General features: G+C 40.1%; 1 protein-coding gene across 4 annotated transcripts in view; it reads right to left on the reverse strand.

Moving 5' to 3' along the window:
• Positions 1 to 20265, reverse strand: part of LOC127804836 (Holliday junction resolvase MOC1, chloroplastic) — a 78652-nt gene that overhangs the window by 47283 nt on the left and 11104 nt on the right. For all 4 annotated transcript variants that reach the window (XR_008023750.1, XR_008023753.1, XR_008023752.1 and 1 more), the window contains exon 2: positions 2927 to 3032. Coding sequence is in view for 1 of the 4 variants with exons in the window: in XM_052341876.1 (XP_052197836.1) it covers positions 2927 to 3032 (106 nt within the window). In the remaining 3 variants the exon portion in view is untranslated. The remainder of the gene's footprint in view (positions 1 to 2926; positions 3033 to 20265) is intronic.

Consider the following 20265-nt stretch of genomic DNA (forward strand, 5'->3'; position numbering starts at 1 on the left):
TTAGAACCATTAGCCACCATAATAGAAGGCAATGTATTAGAGGACTCAATATGAGAAAACAAAGATTTATTACCAGAAATATGTTCAGGGGCTGCAGAATCAAGGATCCAAGGACTAAGCAATGAATGAGATACACAAGCAAAAGAAGAAGAATCAGCTATTGGAAAAGTAACAGAACCTGCAGCTTATGCAACTGAGGCTACGGAAGTAGATGCTTGCTTAGTTGCTTGGAACTAGCAAAATTCAGCTAACTCCCCCACAAAAATAAGTTGAGAAACAGCACCTGACCCTGAAATAGCACCCTGTCCAGCTGAAACTGAGGTAGAAACAAAATATGCAGTCAGCTGGTCAGTGATATCATCCAGAGGCCACATTTGCTTTAGGTGGATGACCATGTAATGCATAACAGGTCTCTTTATAATGACCTGGTTTGTGACTGTACGAGCAAGAAGGCCGTTTTCCCCCTTTTCCATCAAGCTGTGGTTGCTTATTCTTGGACTGATTACCAAAGGATGTAGCCTGAGAAACCATAACAGACCCCTCAGCTGCTGAATCAGGGCCAGAAAAAGTCTTACTATGCAGCAGCCTTGCAGACACTTCTTCCACAGCAGTAGGAATGACGGGTCCACTGAGGATTTGTGTCCTAACCCTCTCCAAGTCAGGTCCTAATCGAGCCAATGTAAGCACTATGAACAGTTTATCACATCGGACACGCTGTTCAGCATCACTTTCAGTGATTGGCAGCGTGATATTAAAATCTGTCACAGCAGATTGAACCTTTCCCATATGTTATCATATCTAAATCTCCTTTTTGAAGATTAAACAATGTACTAATAATTGTGTACAAACAATGAATGCCATTTGTATGCATGTGACCATATTTCTACACACCTTTAGTAAACACGAAAAAAAGGCACCAGATCTAGTTCAATGGACTGCCACAACACAGAAACAAGTTACGGATCAACCTTATCCCATAATGTCCCATCATTCTTGTGGAAACATCTAATGTTTTACAATAATAGAAGTTGTTGCTGTTATGTTTTGTCTTTGATTATGTGGTAGTATGTTGTTAATTGTAAGTTGAATTGCTGTTTGTAATAGCTAGGTTTGGGTGTGAGGCAGTGCCTCTCTTGTTGTGTGATGAGCTTGCATATATAAGCAGCTCACAGCCTCTCTTTGTAAGTTAAGATTCATTTTTCATTTCAGTAAAATTTGTGCAAGGTTTATTCTCTCTCGAGTGTTTTGTGCTTCCTCTTCGTGTGCCCTAGGGCTCCCTTTACAATTCTCTAGTATCTCACTCAATTTCTTAGTCACATGATTGCTAACCCCTTGGCCTCGAAGCCACATTTTAACTGAAGCTGACCAGGGAAAATAATATTTCCCATTCAGTTTTTCAGTTGTAATCACAGGAGTACCAGATATGTTTGGAACACCAACAGTAGGATTGGAGATTACCTCTGAACCAGACATGTTGTAATAAACCCTAATTTCAACAACCAACACAACAAGAGACCACCATAATATCAGATCACAGACTTAGGGATTCCAGAACACTAGATCACAACTTCAGGAATTTGAGAGCAGATGACAGCCGATCGCACCAGATAAATCTCAACCAGCAGATCACAGCAAAGAAATCTCAACCAGCAGCGCAGCAAATCCAGCAGGTCAGACAAGATTTCCAGAGATCCAGCAGGTCAGACCAGAGATCCAGAGGAGGTCAGATCACAGCTCTTGATCTCAATGGAAGATAAAATCCTCAAACCAAGAGGATACAATCCTAGACAAGATTTGATGATTGAATTACATCAAATCTGCTCTAATTCTCCAGATTTACCCCTCGATGGTTCTGATACCATGAAAAATGGTATACAGAATTGAGAGAAAAAGAAGAGAGGAAAAAAGAAATTGGAGGAAAAAGAACAATTCAATTCTATTAAGCTAGGGTTACAAGTATTTATACCAAAACACTATAACTGCTATGTACAAGCTACCTATGCTAGGTACAAGGTACAACTAATATATACGGCACAACTAATACAACCAAGCTAATATGAATTCTCAAAAAATTTCTCATCATTCAATTTTAAGGAAGAAATCCAAGTTTCTATCACAAGTGGTAGAGGAACTTCATCGACTTGTAATTAGAACTTCTAAAGGCTTTTTAAGTAATGGTGTCAGGCAATTGAATAAAAATTGAATAGCTTTGCTTTGATTGGCAAAAAAAGAAAAGTATTGCTTTCTTACTCTCTTAATTTCTCTCCCTAGTTTATCCCCCTCATTGCTGTTGTTCATGTCCTATTTCTCCCACTATGTTATTTCTTCTCTCTCTCCTGTCAACTATAACTATTTCTTGAGACAAAGTCATATAATATGTCATTTGCTTAAAAAGATGCTTGTGAGAATTGGGCTACATTTCTTCAAAACTGTGCAGACTGCAATCTAGGGATTGATGGCTAGTAGTTATGTGGTGGCCATTTATGAATGAAGCAACTCGTTAGCTTTTGAAAACAAAAGAGAAATGATTTGTGTACTAGTTATCCAACGTGTCCTAGCTTCACCAATAATGTGAATTTGCAAACCAAGTTTCTGCAGTCTCTTTCACTCTGTTAGATGCGCAGCCAGCCATAGCAATAAATAGGTCCCCTTTATAGCCCAGCCCAAGAAAAGTACATAAGAAATTGCTTGCAAAATACACTTCGTTTTGTGCTTTTTCATACTGTTGATTGTGAAAAGGGATCTGAAGAGGCATCTTCACTCTTAGGTCAACAACAATAATCACAAGCCTTAATCACTAAGGTGGATTCGGCTATTACCTGGACAAAATCATTAATATTCAATATAGTATCAAAAGCTATTTGCCATAAAAAGAGCCTAGAGAGAGAGAGAGAGTTTTGGAAAGGTTACAACTACAAAGACGTACCAAGTGGAGCATCAAAACTCCTAATCAACTGAACAATGGACTTGGCATCTAAACGTCGTCGGAGACTTCTACCCACCAACACTTTTAGATTAGGAGAATCAAATACCTATAAGATGAAAGAAAATATTGCAAAAATTAAACAGTGAAATAGCTTCTCTTTCTTTCTTTCAAGACATGTTCTTTTGTCTAAAGTAGTCCTACTCATTCAACCCTTAATTTATTGACTAATCCAAGCACATCCACAGGTGAAATATTAATGTCATGATGAGCTTTTGCAATCCACAGAGCAAACTTCATATTCACCAGCTGACAAGAAAAGGATTCAGAAGAAATAAACTTGGGTTGTTCAACATAAATTATCCTGCATTGCTGTGGGTATAGTCGCAGACGATAGAGCATCTCAAGCAAGCAATAAATCAGGGGAATTCATTAAGGTAGGTGAATAACCTGGAAAAAGAATTATTTAGAGGTGTATGGCACGAGATGGAGTCTTCCTGGCAACATGGACTTCCATAGTGGGAGAGGGCATTGAATGAACTTGTAGCATGGTGTGCTCACTGCAGGAAGGTCAGAACACTTAACCATATTTGAACTTCTTTTTTTTTTTTTTTTTGAATTACAACAAATTAGGCACGCTTGTTCATTGAAGTCACCACGGTAGATACTCCTCCTGGGATGTTTGGTTTTAGAAGTGTTACAGAGAACTGGCAGCTAGAATGCATAAGCAGAAAATTTTTATCTGCATTACAGCCTTACAATTATTAAAAGCACAGAGGGCACTAGAAGTGGAAGGGAATGAGAAAGAAGTTTTAGGTGAGTGTTCTATGAAGTATTGGATAAAGAGAAAATAAAGTACACAGTTGGCTTAGATGACATGTGGAGTGGTTAGGTGACATTCCATGGAAGAATTTGCATGGCACCAGCATTACATTCCCTCTTGATTGTGTGAGAGAAAAGAAGAAACAATCAATCATCTGATGTTGCATCAACCAGAAGTTCTAAAGTCTGGGAGTTATCTCCAGATCAACACTCGACCAATCCCGAGATTTTTGTCGGATATTTGGTTCATATGAACTTTAGACTATCTACAGAACAGCTCCTTTGTCCTTTGATTCATTAGGGAAAAAAAATACACATGCAAACTTTTAAATGAACAAAGCTGAAAAAACACAAAAGCATGCCTCTTTGACTCTTGCATTCGTACCTATTGTTTTACTTCTATCTCTTCTATTTCATTCATAGAACTTTCAAGAGTAGTGTTCAAGTTAGGGACCTTGAGCCCCTCTTGGCTCTTATTTTGCTCTCATATATAAATAGGATCCCAGAGCAAAGCAGCAACCATCCAATAATTATTTTGTGCATCAAGTAAAAGGAGATATCTAATGTATACATCAAACAGCTCTACTGTTGTGAATTATCAAATGCACAGCTGCATAAAGTTTCATCTTATATGATTTAAAGAAAACCTTTCTAGTGCATTGGGCATACAGGACAGGATAGTCATAGGTCTGCAAAAATCTAAATAATTCTAATGCATGCTACATAAACTAATGTAGACTTATAGGATTTCTATAACCAGGGTAACCAAATGATTAACTGTATTGATAGAACCCAGACCCACACCAAACAGCAATTTTTAGAGAATAACACCAATATCAAACCTTGCAGGTAAGGTGCCTTGGGTAGAATACCTGAGCCTAAACAGTAAAATAAAAACATTAACTAATTGCCTAAACTCAACTCAGTCCAATATCAAGATAAAGCTCACTTAATCAAGCCCACACGCGCACACATGAAAATCCCAACTCTGTTCATATACACAAAATTGTCACATTATAAAAATTAGAAAACATTGCTTTAGTTTTTTGGTGCCCATTATTTTTGAATTCAAAATTAAGATTTCAAAGCATTTGAATATCTTTTTCACAAAATTAACGTTACATAAAGACATAAAGAACGCTACACTTAGATATAATTCTAGCAGACAAGTTGGTAGATATTGTTGTATGGATGGAAAAAGCCTCATTAAGTTTAAAAGAACATAACACAAAGTTTAATAAACTCAAAATAATGCTTCCAACACTTTCAAAGGAGAATTAGATGTTCTATAAATAAGTTTGTTTGAATAAAGCGAAAGAAGCTATGAAAAAGACAGAACAGTAAAGCAATTGGAGCAGATAATATCTCAATACAAGCATGAAAGTGCAAGGGAAGAAAAGGTAAGCTGTGGTTAATGAAATTATTTAACACTACCCCTTAAATCAAAGAGGATGCTTAACAAGAAGAGAAAGAGGACTCTAGTGCCTATCTGCAAGAACAAAGAAGATATTCAAAGTTATGGAAATTACATGGGAATCAAGCTAGTATGCCATACTATAAAACTTCGGACAAGGGCATAGTTGGCAAAGGCTCAAGGCATACTGAGGCCCAAGAGCATAGTTGTCAAAGGTGTAAGGCGCACTGAGGTGCAAATTAATGCTTGTAGCCCAGGAACAAGGTGCAAGGCAAAGCGCATGCGGCACATGAGGCGCACATTTATTCAAAATGCTAATAAAATACGTAGATGTTATTCTTTTCCATATGTACCTATAAAGAGATAGATGCAAACTTATAAAATCGCAAATGACAAATAACCAACCCTATAATAATAACTATATTATTGCAAAAATCCTTTTCCATATGTACCTATAAGAAGATAGATGCACACTTATAAAATCACAAATAACAAATAACCAATCCTATAATAATAACTATATTATTGCAAAAGATAATTAATTTCTTTTGCAATTAGTTCTCTAAGCGATTAGAGAAAAGAAAAAATTAGAACAAAACACTGCCAAAAACAATTATAGGAAAACAATTAGTTTCTTCTAACTTCTTTTGCAATTAGAAGAAAGAAAAAAAATTGCAGCAGAACAAACAGCAAAAACAGTTACAAAAAAACTAGTTTCTTTTAAATTTGCAAAAGAAATTAGAAGGGAGAGAAAAAAAATCAGTAGAGCACATAATGAAAACTTTTGTTTCTTAGCAATTAGTTTCTCCTAAATTGCAATAGAAATTAGAAGGGAAAAAATAGATTAGAACACACAGCGAAAATCAATTACAACAAAGAATTAGAGTAGAACACATAGCAGACCTCCGCTTCACACTGCTAGATTTGCCTCTCACCAACATACAAAAATATGTAATCAAATCAACAGGAAATAAGATTCTAAGATGACAAATGGACAAGAAATAGGTTTCAATACACTTATATATAAGGCATGCACCTTGTGCCTTGCAGGAGGCACATGCCTCATGCACCTCAAGCATGGTGCTACGCCTCAGTAGTGAGCACATGGAGCTACGCCTTGCACCTAGGTGTGCCTTAGGCACGCCTTTTGACAACTACGCGCAAGAGTACGTGGACCTAGGTGCAAGCCTTTTGGATGTGAGGCACATATTTAAAAAATTTGTAAAAAAATAATTATAAACCATTATTTTTGATGTTGTAGAGAATGCAGTTAATATCGTACAGAATAGAGCTAGTTAGCTTGTATGTTGTAGATAGCTTGTGTGCTGTACATACTTGTGTACCTAGCAGGTATATATATATATATATATATACCTGAACCTAACTGAAAACAGATTTGAGATCTGAATTTTTCCTTCCATTTGTTCTCTCTCTTTCTCTCTACCTCTTATATCTCTCTTTCATGGTATCAGAGCCCTAGAGAATTTAATTGGAGTAGATTCTCTGCATCAATCAACATCTTAGACTCAGATCTTGATTGTGATTCAGATTCTTAATTCCAGATTTTTTATCCTGATTGCAAAATCCAGTGGATTGCACATCAGGTACTGATTGCAACATCATCTTGTTCCCTAGATCGTGAGGTTCTCCTGTGATCTGAAGATTGAACCCGCTGCAATCTAAGCTAGGGTTTGATCTGGTTCTGTGAGGTTTGGACTGGTGTTGGATTGTTGCTGTTGTTCATTGAAAGCTGGGGTTTGTCAACCAGATCTGTCTTTCCTGGTGATCTGTAGCTTCTTTCTTTTCCTCCAGTTGTTGAGAGTTTCATTATATACCAAACAACCTCAACAAGTCTCTCAAAATGTAAGTCAATCTGTCACACAACCTCAGCAAGGTGGTGGTCGGCGACCTAAGGTTAATGTGGCTGGACAGGGAAGTGGAGAAGGATCTGTTTCAGCTAATTTTTGGTGAAGAACCAGCTGAATTCCATCAGTTTCAAGCAACAAGACAGGTCTCTTCCCCCATAGCTTCTGGCTCAGGGAGTCAGTCCAGTCTCTTCTTCATCTGGTATTTCTTTGGCAGCAGGTTCTCATTAGCCCTTGGATCATTGATTCCGCTGCCTCTGAACATATATCCAGTAATAAGTCTTTGTTCTCCCATTTTAATTCATCCAATACACTACCACCAATTACTGTGGCCGATGGCTCTCAAGCGGTTCCCACAGGCACAGGTTGTGCTAATCTATTACCTTTATTGTCTCTTAACTCTGTTTTGCATGTTCCTAACTGTCCCGATAAATCTAATTTCTGTCAGCAGCCTGACCAGATACTTAATTGTCACATTATCTTTCTGAACACTTAAGCACACTTTGGTTACACTCAACTAAACACACTAAGATTCATCCACAAAAAGCCTCTGAAGGAGTTGTGCATTGTGCTCAAGGCGCGTTCTTTAAAACACTAGCTAGTAGCATGCAAGAATACAACTCTTAGCACCATAAGACAGGATCATAGAATCCAATAATTATTGTATCCATGCATTTTGATCTATCTTCTAGGCTACTGACCAAGACTCAAATCATTCAAATCCCTTTTTGACTCCCCTTAAAATGTTTGATTCTATCCTTTTGTGCACTACTCTAAAGTAAAGATATCATATTTGGTAATGATCTCCAACCTTTAACAATTAATAAATCTCTACAAAAATGTCGAGCCTATTTAAACAAGATTAAATAAGTAAATAAAAAATTAATATGTCCATTTGTGGTTGTCAGTTGACTCAGTTCAACCAATAATAAAGCAACGTGATAATTTCCCAGATAAGTAGCAATTAATTGATTAATTTTCAAGTATTGTGAGAAATCTGAGCTTCATGTAGTCATCACCTAGGTATCTGTCATATAGAGTCCAACGTATGCAGTAGGGAGGAGAGGCATTTGATTCAGGAAAAGATGCTTTCAGGACAATAGAAATGTGATAGGAATATTTTGTTGAGCCTGTCGTGAGCTGATTACAGAAAATGGACAGTAACAGAACCAAGAAAATGGACAGTAACAGAACCAAAGTTACTCGAGTACTAGACAGGTCGCGGCAAGTAACTTAAGCTAGATAGTCAAGTAACTCAACAGAATAATCAAGCAGCAAAACAAATAGTCGAGTGAGGGCAGTTGAGTGATGAAACACGTTAGTCGAGAAACACACACAGAATAGTCGAATAACAAAGCAGGACAGTCAAGTAAAAAAGGGGAAAGTAGTCGATTAACAAGGGAATTTAGTTGATTAATTAAAGAGGAAAAACAGAAAATGAGTAACTTGCCACTAAGTGATAATGCAAATGCAACCACACTTATATAAGAGCTAGGAATTCGCCACACCTGATCAGCAAGTGATGAGAAAAAACTGGAATATATAGAAAATCTGGTTTCATCCAAAGATGCAAATGGCTGGTCCTGTCTTCTCTTATATAGGAGAGAAGCCCATGATTACATTAACTGTTTTCTGAGAATTACTGCAGACACCTAGGGATCTTGGGTAGTTTTAAATGCCTAGTGTTCTGGGGATTTCATGGGGAATACAGGTTAGTAACTGTTGAGTGGCATGGGGAAGATGAGAAATGGAAGCCGTGCACCTAGAGTTTAACCTAGGATTGGATTGTAAATCTGAAGAATCCGATGGGTTTAGGACCAAGAACAGAATGATTGGAGGGGGGAAATTGGACAGAAATGGGGAAAGATAACAGATAGAAATGAGGAGGAGAGTTGAAGATCAGAATAGAGTGAGAGAAATTATCAGAACGGGAGGAAGAAATCAAAGAGAATTTGAGAGAGAAAAATAAGATTCAATTATCATTCAACATATTCCTCTCATCCGTTTACAGTAGCCTTTTATAGGCATACCTAACTCCTAACTGAATGCATAACACTCATGTGCTTCTAACCATCATAGACCAAGGATGTGAGGGTAATTAGAATAATATAAGGCAGTATTGTAATAACTATGTAAAAGAATAATTCAAATTCCTTCAAGCGGGCGCGCGCTGGGCAGTTAGTTACTGCCGAGCCAACTTGTAATTCGCATATAAATACTAAATGGTAGAGGATGGGGAATTATGTAAGGATTATTCCACAAATTCCTTTCCCTCCCTTTTCTCAATTTGCTCTTACTTTCTCTCTCTCTTCTGTTCTAATTCTTAATTTCTCTCTCTCTCTTTCTCTCAATCTTTCCCTCCTACAACACCTCCTTCCCATTTACGGAAGGAGCCCTACTGTCAGATCCGAGTCTGACATTTGGTATCAAAGCCAAGACCTGGAGTTGGTAATGGTTGATGGAATGCGCGCTAAACAGTTGGAGAACAGATTGGATGCAATTGAAATTGGATTGCGACATCATCAAGAACAGGTGGAAGAGAGGTTGGAGATGATGGAGTTGGGAATGAGGCACACGCAGGAGTAGATCGAAATACACGAAATCGCTAGATCGCGCGGTGAATGGCATTCAGGAAGAATTCACGGGACTCAGTTAGCAATTGACGGCAGCTTTGAGCATGTTTGCGAGGCAACCGGACGTCAGTTTGCCAACAGATTTTCCCCCAAAACCACCATCCGCACCCATCCTAACTTCACTGACATACCATCCGCGACACCCAGATCCAAGAGGTGGCGGAGATCTAGTTGAATTCGAAGAAGGTATGAATTACCGGAACCAGGGAAGGACCAATCCACCCCATCCTGGTCCACAAATGGAGATCCCAGTTTTTGATCGGGATAAGCCGAGGTGGTGGGTACGTAGATGTGAACGGGTAATCTACCAGCATCGCATCGCTGAAGAGGATAAGGTATGTTTGGCTGCATCATACTTAGATGACATGGCGGATGCTTGGTTCCAAACTTGGAGCCATGGTAGAGGGGATTTGAGTTGGCCGGAGTTCGTTAGCCAATTGTGCCGAAGATTTGGGGAGAAAAACCGATCTGATGTCATTGAGGAGTTTAACAAATTGAAACAAAATGGCACGGTGGAGGAATATCAAACTAGATTTGAGGAGTTAAGGGCCTTACTTTCATTGTCTCGTCCATATCTAGATGAGGAGTATTTTGTTTCAAGTTTTATCAGTGGGTTGGAGGAGTTAATTTGGCCTACAGTTAAGATGTTGTTTCCCACCACAGTGGCCCAAGCAGCTAAACAAGCTCGCCTGCATGAGCTATCGATGGAAAACCTTGCTAGGAGGCATAGGCTATCATCCAAAAACAACCGAGAGGAGCACAACCTTGAGGTGTATCCTAGGGGTAATACTTCACAATGGCAGAGAGGAGGATCCATGGGAAAGACCAATCAGCCTATCTTACAGCCCAAGAATCTGTCGGTGGATCAAAAGAGACAATTAAGCCTATGTTTTCGTTGTGGAGAGAAGTATGGGCAGGGTCATCAGTGTAAGAAACTTCTCCTAACTATGGAAGGACAGGAGGAAGGAGAGGACGAGGAAGTAGGGACAGAGGAGGATGATGAGAAGCTTAAAGGGAATGAAGGAGGTGAAATCTCCATGCATGCTCTTCAAGGTCAGGCAACTAGTAGAGTCATTAAGGTGAAAGGGATGGTCCGCAAAAGAAGTTTAGTGGTGCTAATTGACAGTGGCAGCACTCATAACTTCCTTGATGAAACAACTGCCCACAGCCAGCAGTGCAATCTTCAAGAAACACCTCCCCTCTCAGTACTAGCACTCATAACTTCCTTGATGAAACAACTGCCCACAGCCTGCAGTGCAATCTTCAAGAAACACCTCCCCTCTCAGTACTAATAGCCAATGGAGCTAAGATGGTAAGCCAACTAAGGTGCAGGGGATTCAAGTGGTTAATGAGTAGGCGAGAGTTCTTGGCTGATCTGAGAATACTCAAACTGGGAGGGCGTCATGTGGTGTTAGGGGTAGATTGGATGAAGACCGTAAGTCCATTGGTGTTTGATTTCAACACATTGGAGGTCACATTTAACTAGGAAGGCCAGCGAGTAACTCTACATGGCAGTCAAGAAGTGGGAGAATGTAAGGTGGTGTCTGGCAAAAGAATTCAAAAGTTGTTGGATCAAGGGAGTACCATCGTGGGACAACTACACTCCATTTACACAATGGAGGTTAAGGGGAAGCTTGCTGGAGATCAACAACATGTCCCTCACAGAGACAAGTCGATGTTAACAATGAACGGCCAAGTACATCCTCTTAGACTTATTCACGATTTATTAATGGAATTTGAGGATCTGTTTGTCGTTCCCCAGTCCCTTCCACTCCATTGAATCCATGATCACTCCATCCACCTTAAACCCAATAGTGAACCAGTTAATTTGAAAGCCTATCGATACTCCCCCATACAAAAGGCAGAAATAGAGAAACTTATACGAGAAATGTTGTCCAAAAACCTTGTACAACCAAGCCAAAGCCCCTATGCTTCACCAGTCTTCCTAGTTAAGAAAAAAGATGGGTCGTGGAGGTTTTGTGTGGATTATAGGTAACTTAACTCACTAACCATCAAGAACCAATTCCCTATTCCCATTATTGAAGACCTGTTGGATGAATTAACCGGAGCATCCATTTTTTCTAAACTAGATTTAATCTCCGGTTACCATCAAATTCGCATGAACCCCTTTGACTGTCCAAAGACTACTTTAGAACCCATCAAGGACATTACGAATTCTTGGTAATGCCCTTCAGCCTAACCAATGCTCCCACTACGTTTCAAGCATTGATGAACCACATTTTTGCTCCATATTTGCGCAAATTTGTCTTGGTATTCTTTGACGATATCCTCATATACAGCTCCACCCTAGCCCAACATCTAACCCACCTCAAGCTGGCATTTCAGATCCTTAGATTCCATAAACTGTATATGAAGAGGTCTAAATGTTCATTTGCAGAAGAAAAGGTGGAGTACTTGGGCCATATTATATCCGGACAAGGAGTGAGCACCGATCCACACAAAATTGAAGCTATGAAGAGTTGGCCACGGCCAAAAACACTGAAGGAGCTGTGGGGTTTCCTAGGCCTTACTGGATACTATAGAAGGTTTATAAGAGGCTATGGGGTGATAAGCAAGGCACTAACTAATTTATTGAAGAAGAATAGTTTCAATTGGGGTCCGGAAGCAGAGGTGGCATTTGAATCTCTCAAGGCAGCCATGACTCAAGCCCCAACACTATCCCTCCCGGATTTCTCCAAAGAGTTTGTCTTAGAAACGGATGCATGTGATACTGGAATAGGGGCTGTGCTCAGCCAAGAAGGGCGCCCTATGGCGTATCTAAGCCAATCACTGGCTCCACGCCACCTGGGGCTCAACATCTATGACAAAAAGCTACTGGCAGTTTTAATGGCAGTGGAAAAATGGAGATACTACTTAGAGGGCAAGAAATTCACCATTAAAACCGACCACGAGAGCCTCAAATTCTTAACCCACCAAAGGGTGCATAATCAATTACAAAGAAAGGGAATCACTAAGCTCATGGGCTTTGACTTTGTTATCCTCTATCAACAAGGAAAAGAGAACAGAGCAGTCGATGCCCTGTCCAGGAGGGATGGCTTAGCATCCTGCCTTGCCATTTCAGTGCTAGTCCCGAATTGGGTGCAAGATATAGCCCACAGCTATGATCAAACTCCTTGGATCCGAGATTTAATCACCAATATAGCAGTAAGGACCACTTCTGACCCAAACTATCAGTTAAAAGGGGCACTGCTGCGGTTCCAAAATAGGGTAGTTATTGGGGATGACAACCAGCTGAAACAGAAGATCCTACAGAGCCTGCATGACTCTCCCATTAGGGATCATTCAGGACTCAACGTCACTTACCAACGGGTCAGACAACTCTTCTACTGGAAGGGAATAAAAAAAGACGTGAACCGGTTTTCCCTGGCATGCAGTACATGTCAAAGGTGCAAACATGAGCAAATACCCTACCCAGGCTTCCTACAATCGTTGGAAATACCTTCGCAAGCTTGGGAATTGATTTCAATAGACTTTGTGGAAGGGTTACCGAAATCTGAGGGAGCCGACACTCTATTGGTGGTGGTAGACAAACTAACCAAATTCAGCCCTTCCTCACACTGGCTCATCCATTCACAGCGGCTGAAGGAGCTAGAAAGTTGATGGATACAGTCTTTAAGATTCATGGCTTACCTAAGGCGGTAGTATCCGATCGTGACAAGGTCTTTACCAGCCAATTTTGGAAGACCTTATTTCAAGGGCTAGGCATCAAGCTGCACCTCTCTTCAGCATACCATCCCGAAACAGATGGGTAGACGGAGAGAGTTAATCAGTGCCTCGAAACCTATCTAAGATGCCTATGTATCTCCAAACCCAGAAGCTGGAGTCGGTGGGTGGCATTGGCACAATGGTGGTATAACACCAACTATCATACCGCACACAAACGAACCCCTTTTGAAGCTCTATTCGGGTATTTACCCCCCATTATTCCAGCGGTAATGTAGTACTCCCCCACTGAAACGTCTACTGACCTGTATCTAAAGGACCCGCAAGAAGCTCTCCACACCATCAAGCAAGAACTAGCCTTAGCCAGTCAAAGAATGAAGCAGCTGGCAAATAAACATAGAACAAAAAGGCAGTTTGAAGAAGGAGAGGAGGTTTATCTAAAAGTCAAAAGGTTCCAATAGCATCTCTTTTGCAAAGGGCCAATATCTAAGCTCAGACCCAAGTTCTACGGGCCATTCAAAATTCTAGCTAAGGTGGGACCCGTGGCTTACCACCTATAGCTACCGGAAGGAGTGGGTCTACACCCCGTCTTCCACGTTTCGCTCTTGAAGAAATCGATCGGCCCTACGGAGCTCACCAGTAGAACACTGCCAGCACCACTGGAAGCCATAGCAGAGACAGGTGAACCCTTGGCAGTGTTGGACAAACGAGTGATATACAACGAGACTGCTCCATTGACTCAAGTCCTGGTATAATGGTCACACCTCCATCCGGACAACACAACATGGGAGTATCTTCCCGACCTCCTACAACGATTTCTAAGAAGTTCCAGCCTCCTTTAATTTCTTGGGGACAAGAAATATTTTTAAGGGGGGGAAAATTGTCATAGACCAAGGGTGTGGGGGTAATTAGAGCAGTATAGGGCAATATTGTAATAACTATGTAAAGGAATAATTCAAATTCCTTCAAGCGGGCTACGCCGGGCAGTTAGTTACTGCCGCGCCAACTTGTAATTCGCATATAAATATTAGATGGTAGAGGGTGGGAATTATGTGAGGATTATTCCACAAATTCCTTTCCCTCCCTTTTCTCAATTTGCTCTCACTTTCTCTCTCTCTCTTCCGTTCTAATTCTTAATTTCTCTCTCTCTCTTTCTCTCAATCTTTCCCTCCTACAACATCTCCTTCCCATTTACGAAAGGAGCCCTACTGTCAGATCCGAGTCTAACACTAACCAATTGCTAAAATATCTCCTAACAATTATTTTAAGCCCATTACCATATTGCTCCTAGGGTCATGATAATTCCCCCCCTCCTTGAGAGAGTTCTTGTCCCCAAGAACTTGCAACAAGTAAGCATTGCCCTTCATCCAATCCCAACCTTTTCTATCTAGTTTATCCCTCTTTCTTTCTATCTCCTTCTAGGCCACTTCCTTTTCACCTTTATGTTCTTTCTGTTTTGCCTTTCCTGCCAAGGTAGAGTGTATTCTTCGAGAGTCCTTATATAGAGATTATGCCAATGAGTTGTAATAACAAGCAATCCAGCAGCAACCTCCTCTTCCATCTTCTGCCAGGACCTAAACCTTGTGGCAGTTCTTCTATTTCATCCACTTAAGTTGTTCCTTCCCTGCCAAAACCAACACTGGAGACTGTTTGATACCTACTTTAACCCAAGTTAAGGACAACTCAGTCAGCTTCGAAACCAAAGTCCCAACGAAAGAATGTCTTTTCTCAACCCCTAGCTTCTTCCTTGGATCCAAGTCCATAATGAGTGTTTGTCTAAGTGCATCAGCCTTAAGATCAGTTTCTGTAGAGCCAATATACAATTGTTCAAGTCCTAGTTGTTCATCAGACCTTCTTCAACAGCATGTGGACCATCACAATCGTGACCTTACCTCGGATAGATGTTATAGGCATTGTCATTCTCAGCTCCAATCTAATTTAGAGACTGATTATCACCCGAATCATCAACTTCCTGCTCTTGTAAAATGTGGCCTACACCAATCTCCTTATCCAATCTTCTTTTATCTTCGGAATCCTGAGTTTCCATTGACAAGTTTGCTTCAGTTACAGTGCCCACATCCTTAATATTGACTAAAGTTTCAGTCGGAACCTCCTGATTCCATGCAAATAATCCAAGAACTCTTTTTTCTTTGTGTTTGCTAGAATTTTCCTCTACATGAACTTTCTTTTCAAAAATATCCGATGGTCCCTTTGCATCTGTTGTCCTATCCATCTAATTGTTACCGATTCACCACCAATATCATCTCTGATGTTGCAGTCATCATTCTCAATAATTCTGCCTAAATTAAAATACTCCTTCTGCACATGCTCAGAGGTTAGCAGTGAATCAGTTTCCCGCCATCTTGACTTCTCCTTCAGCTACTCCATTTTAAGGAATTCCTCTTGGTTAAAACTTCCACAATAATCATCAAAGAACTCAACGAGAAAATAGTAGCAATATTTCTTAGTCAGTATCATCGCAAACTCCTGCAACTGCTCGTGTAACATACGATCGAATTCCTCACACGTTCCATGTATCCCGTTGCTTGTTTCCTTGCGCCTTTGACTAAACTGATTATCAATTTTCTTTTCCCATGTCCCAAGATTTTAGTCAAACTCCTCATGATTTATGTTCAATCCAACTGGAAACGTAGTATTCTTCTGTTGCAATTGAGGCTCCCATGGCCTCGTGCACGTACTGCCTGTCTTGGCAGAATTTTCACGGGCAGAACAAGCCATAGGCCAAGAAACTTAAGCTCTTTCCACCTTGCTTCATCTCCCAAATTCAAATGTCCGAACCAAGGGCTGCTCTCTGGCTTGGAAATTAACCACGTGGGCCGGTAATAGCCTTAGCAGATCAAAATTCACCTGGCTAGCTGCTAGAGGGAGGGGGGTTTACAAGTCTTGGGGTGCCAGCAATTGGGTCGGGTGAATCTGTAGGCCCAGTTTTGATCAAGACCAGATTTAGTTGGACAATTTGGGCGATGGCCCAGGTTATTAGGCCTTGATATATATCAATCCCCCCTTGTTGGAGAGGATTTGACCTCAAATCCAGGTTTCCAAATTGTTGCCAATCAAAGTTTGTAATCCTTTTCTTTATGTCTTGCATTCATGAAAATAAATTTGGAGCAGTAGCCTCTAAGCTTGAGTTCAATTTTCTAAAATCATGTGATCTTCCTTGTTCCTGTTGGCTTATGCTATCTTTTCCTATCAACAAAACTTGGTTGTAAACTTCTTGATCTTACTCGGCATTATCAGTAACATGTTCACCAGTAGTCTCAGAATTATAATAGAACTTTTTTACACATGGCTTGTCCAATCTATCCCACACACTGACCCTAGACTTTTTGTTTCGATGGGTTGTTTGTTGAACTACTTTCTCTATAAGGGTTTAGAGGATTTCCATAGGTTATTGCTCAATTTGGCCTTTATAAAGTTGGGAGGGACTTAAACACAAAAAATATAATTTTAAAAATAAGACAATAATGATAATATTAAAATGCAAGAACTTTTTACAATTATTCCTCACAATTTTTTATACTTTGATAACACCATATAATGACTTCATTATCAATTTTATTAAATACATCATTTTCAACATACACAACTAAGCTATTATTCATCCATTGGTCTTCAATCTTATTACATAAATTGATTATTCACAATGTTCATTGCAGAAAATGCTCTTTTAGCTATAACAATAGCAACCGAAAGAAAGAAAATTGGGTGGATATTGGGAAAGCAAGAAATAGGATAAATTTGGAAATGAAATGGATTAGGACTTAGGACTTAGTGGATTTGGACCATTTAACCTATTTAGGCTAACTTGGCTCCGCCCTTGCCGCCCAAGGAAAAGGTGGTTGGCATTCATACGAACCACATCGCATAGGACTTCATCTTAATAGGGCCTGCCAATAGAGAAGGGGACCAATAACTTGCTCTATTATTGTTACCTTGTTGTCCTTATTTAGCCATTGGAGGTTGTAAGGATGGGTATGTGAAGTAGTGGGTAACTTGAGCTTCTCAACAAGGGTGGATGAGGCCACGTTGGTGCAACTGTCACTATCAATGATAAGATCACACACTTTTCCTTACACAGTACACTAGGTTTGGAAGATCGTGTGACTTTGTTCTTCATGGGCTGGCACTGACATTTAGTAGTCTTCTAATCATAAGCATTTCTCCCTCATCCGTGTGTTCAACATGGGTTTCACTTGAGGGGTCACAAGAGTCTTCTCTCTCTTTGCCAGAATCTTCATCCGGGGACCCTTGGACCATCAATACCTTGCAGATGGAGCATTCTAAAGCTATGTGTCCATGGCCGAGGCACTTGAAACATTTGATATTGCTGGATCTTTTTGGGGTTTGGGGAGTGTCCTTAGGTTCTTTTCCTTTCTTTAGTCTTGAATCCAGTTCAGCCTTGGAAGAACTATCCTTGGAGGAACTGCCCTTGTTAGGAGCAGTCTCCTTATCGCTGTCCTTGAGAGTGAATCTCTTGGGGGTTTTGAGTTGTTTCTCCACCTTGACAGCAAGTCTAATCACATCTTCTAGGGAATAGTAATGCTATAGTTCACTAAGTGAGCAATTTCCTTGTTTAATCCTGCAATAAATCTTGCCATGGTCTGCTCCTGTGGCTCATGCAGATTGCATTTTAACATTAGGGTCTCGAATTCTCAAGCATAATCTTCAACAGTTAGATTTCGTTGTCGTAGTCCCTGTAATTGATCATACAGCTCCTACTTGTAGTTGCCGGGTATGAACTTTCTTGTCATTAATTTCGTCATCTTACTCCAGCTTCTTACAGCACTTTTGCCTTCTAGTCATCTCTAGGCCTTCACCCTTTCCCACCATAGGCTGGCATATTCTTTTAGCCTCAGTATAGAAATGGCACATCTTTTTCATCCAGGTAGTCCTTGTAATCGAAAATCCTTCAACTCATTGCAGCCATTCAAGGAACTCGTCCAGGGAAGACCCTCCCTTGAATTCTGGAATGTTCACTCTATAATCATCCTTTGGTTGTTGTTGGTGTCTTCCAGTCCGCGGTGCACGTTCTTCCTTCAAATCTAGGTTATTTGTTGAATCCATTTCTTCCTCAGAGCTTGAATGAACGACTAGATGAGGTGCTGGTGGTGTTCTTCTTCGTGATCGTGGCGTCTGCTATTGCATGGCAGACATCGGTTGTGCCATCTGCTCCCATCCCTGTTGGAGGCTTTGAATTTGCGCTTATTCCACAGTCAAATTTCTTGGTGTCCTTTTGTTTTCCATTTCTTGACGGTGATTCACAACCTCAGTCTCTTATACCAAATTGATAGGAATATTTTGTTGAGCCTGTCATCAGCTGATTACAGAAAACACAGTAACAGAACCAAAGTTACAAGTACTAGACAGGTCGGGGTGAGTAACTTAAGCTAGATAGTCAAGTAACTCAACAGAATAATCGAGCAACAAAACAAACAGTCGAGTGAGGGCAGTTGAGTAGCAAGGCAGATTAGTCGAGTGATGAAACAGGTTAGTCGAGAAACACATAGAGAATAGTCGACTAACAAAGCAGGACAGTTGAGTAAAAAAGGGGAAAGTAGTCGATTGACAACGAAAGTTAGTCAATTAATTAAAGAGGAAAAACAGAAACTGGGTAACTCGCAACTAAGTGATAATGCAAATGCAACCACACTTAGATAAGAGCTAGGAATACTTGACCAATAAGTGATGAGAAAAAACTGAAATAGGTAGAAAATCTGGTTTCATCCAAAGATGCAAATGGCCGGTCATGTCTTCTCTTATATAGGAGAGAAGCCCATGATTACATTAACTGTTTTCTGGGAATTACAGCAGACACCTAGGGACGTTGGGTAGTTTTAAATGCCTAGTGTTCTAGGGATTTCATGGGGAATATAGGTTAGTAACTGTTGAGTGGCACGGGGAAGATGAGAGATGGATTAACGAGAGAAGCTGGGAAGTTAGGTTCTTGACTTTCTGCTCTTTACTGAAGAAGAGCTGGCATCCATTGGAGGAGAATCTCGGCAGCTGCTTGGGGGGGGTCTTGGGCCGGCAGCAGTTGGGTCAGGTGAGTCTGTGGGCCCAGTTTCAATCAAGACCAGATTTAGTCAGACAGTTTTGGCGATGGCCCAGGTTATTGGGCCTTGATATATATCAAAATGTGAGTAAGGTGTGAAATACAGTGATCAGTAAGAAAAAGAACTGGTTAATAACTCACCAGAGATTTGTGCATTCAACCCTGATTAATTGGCATTTCAGGTATACTTGAGTTGAACCAAATGGAGATCCATAAGCACTAGCCTCTTTTTAGTTAAAATAAAATCTTTTGAGTCTTTTAAAGATACAAATGCATTTTCAAGCAGACTCTTAACCCTAGTAAGTCGGGTCAGAAACAGTTTACCAGTTAGTTTTAGATAAAACAATCCAAAATTGTTTAATGTCCAGACTTCATGTTTTATATGGCTCACTAACTCCAAATCAAATAGATCTCAAACAAGTATCTCAGTCCCACTATGGCCAATAATCCTAAGAAACTAACGAAGCGAAAATGGATATCCAAAAATCCATGGATTAAGAAATTGCTAACAACCAAAATATACTATATACCATCCTATTCATGAAACCACTGAAACAACCCTGAGAGACTTGAAAATTGAAATAGTTACCTATCATCCATGAAGAAACTTCTTACACCACACCAACCCATTGAATTGATTTACTTCAATAAAACCAACCGAAGGAATATTGATCCATGACCGATTAAATAGATGAATACAACAAATCAGAATGCAGTCCGGATATTTCATCCAAAACACGACAAAAACTTAAAACGGGAGAACTTCTCATATTCAAAATTCACGTGAAAAATATATTCCTGTACTTAAAATCATGAAGTCCCTTAGACTTGTCCCTGGATTCACTCCTAAG

This window comes from Diospyros lotus, chromosome 1 (assembly GCF_014633365.1).
Source record: "Diospyros lotus cultivar Yz01 chromosome 1, ASM1463336v1, whole genome shotgun sequence".
NCBI classification, from domain to species: domain Eukaryota; kingdom Viridiplantae; phylum Streptophyta; class Magnoliopsida; order Ericales; family Ebenaceae; genus Diospyros; species Diospyros lotus.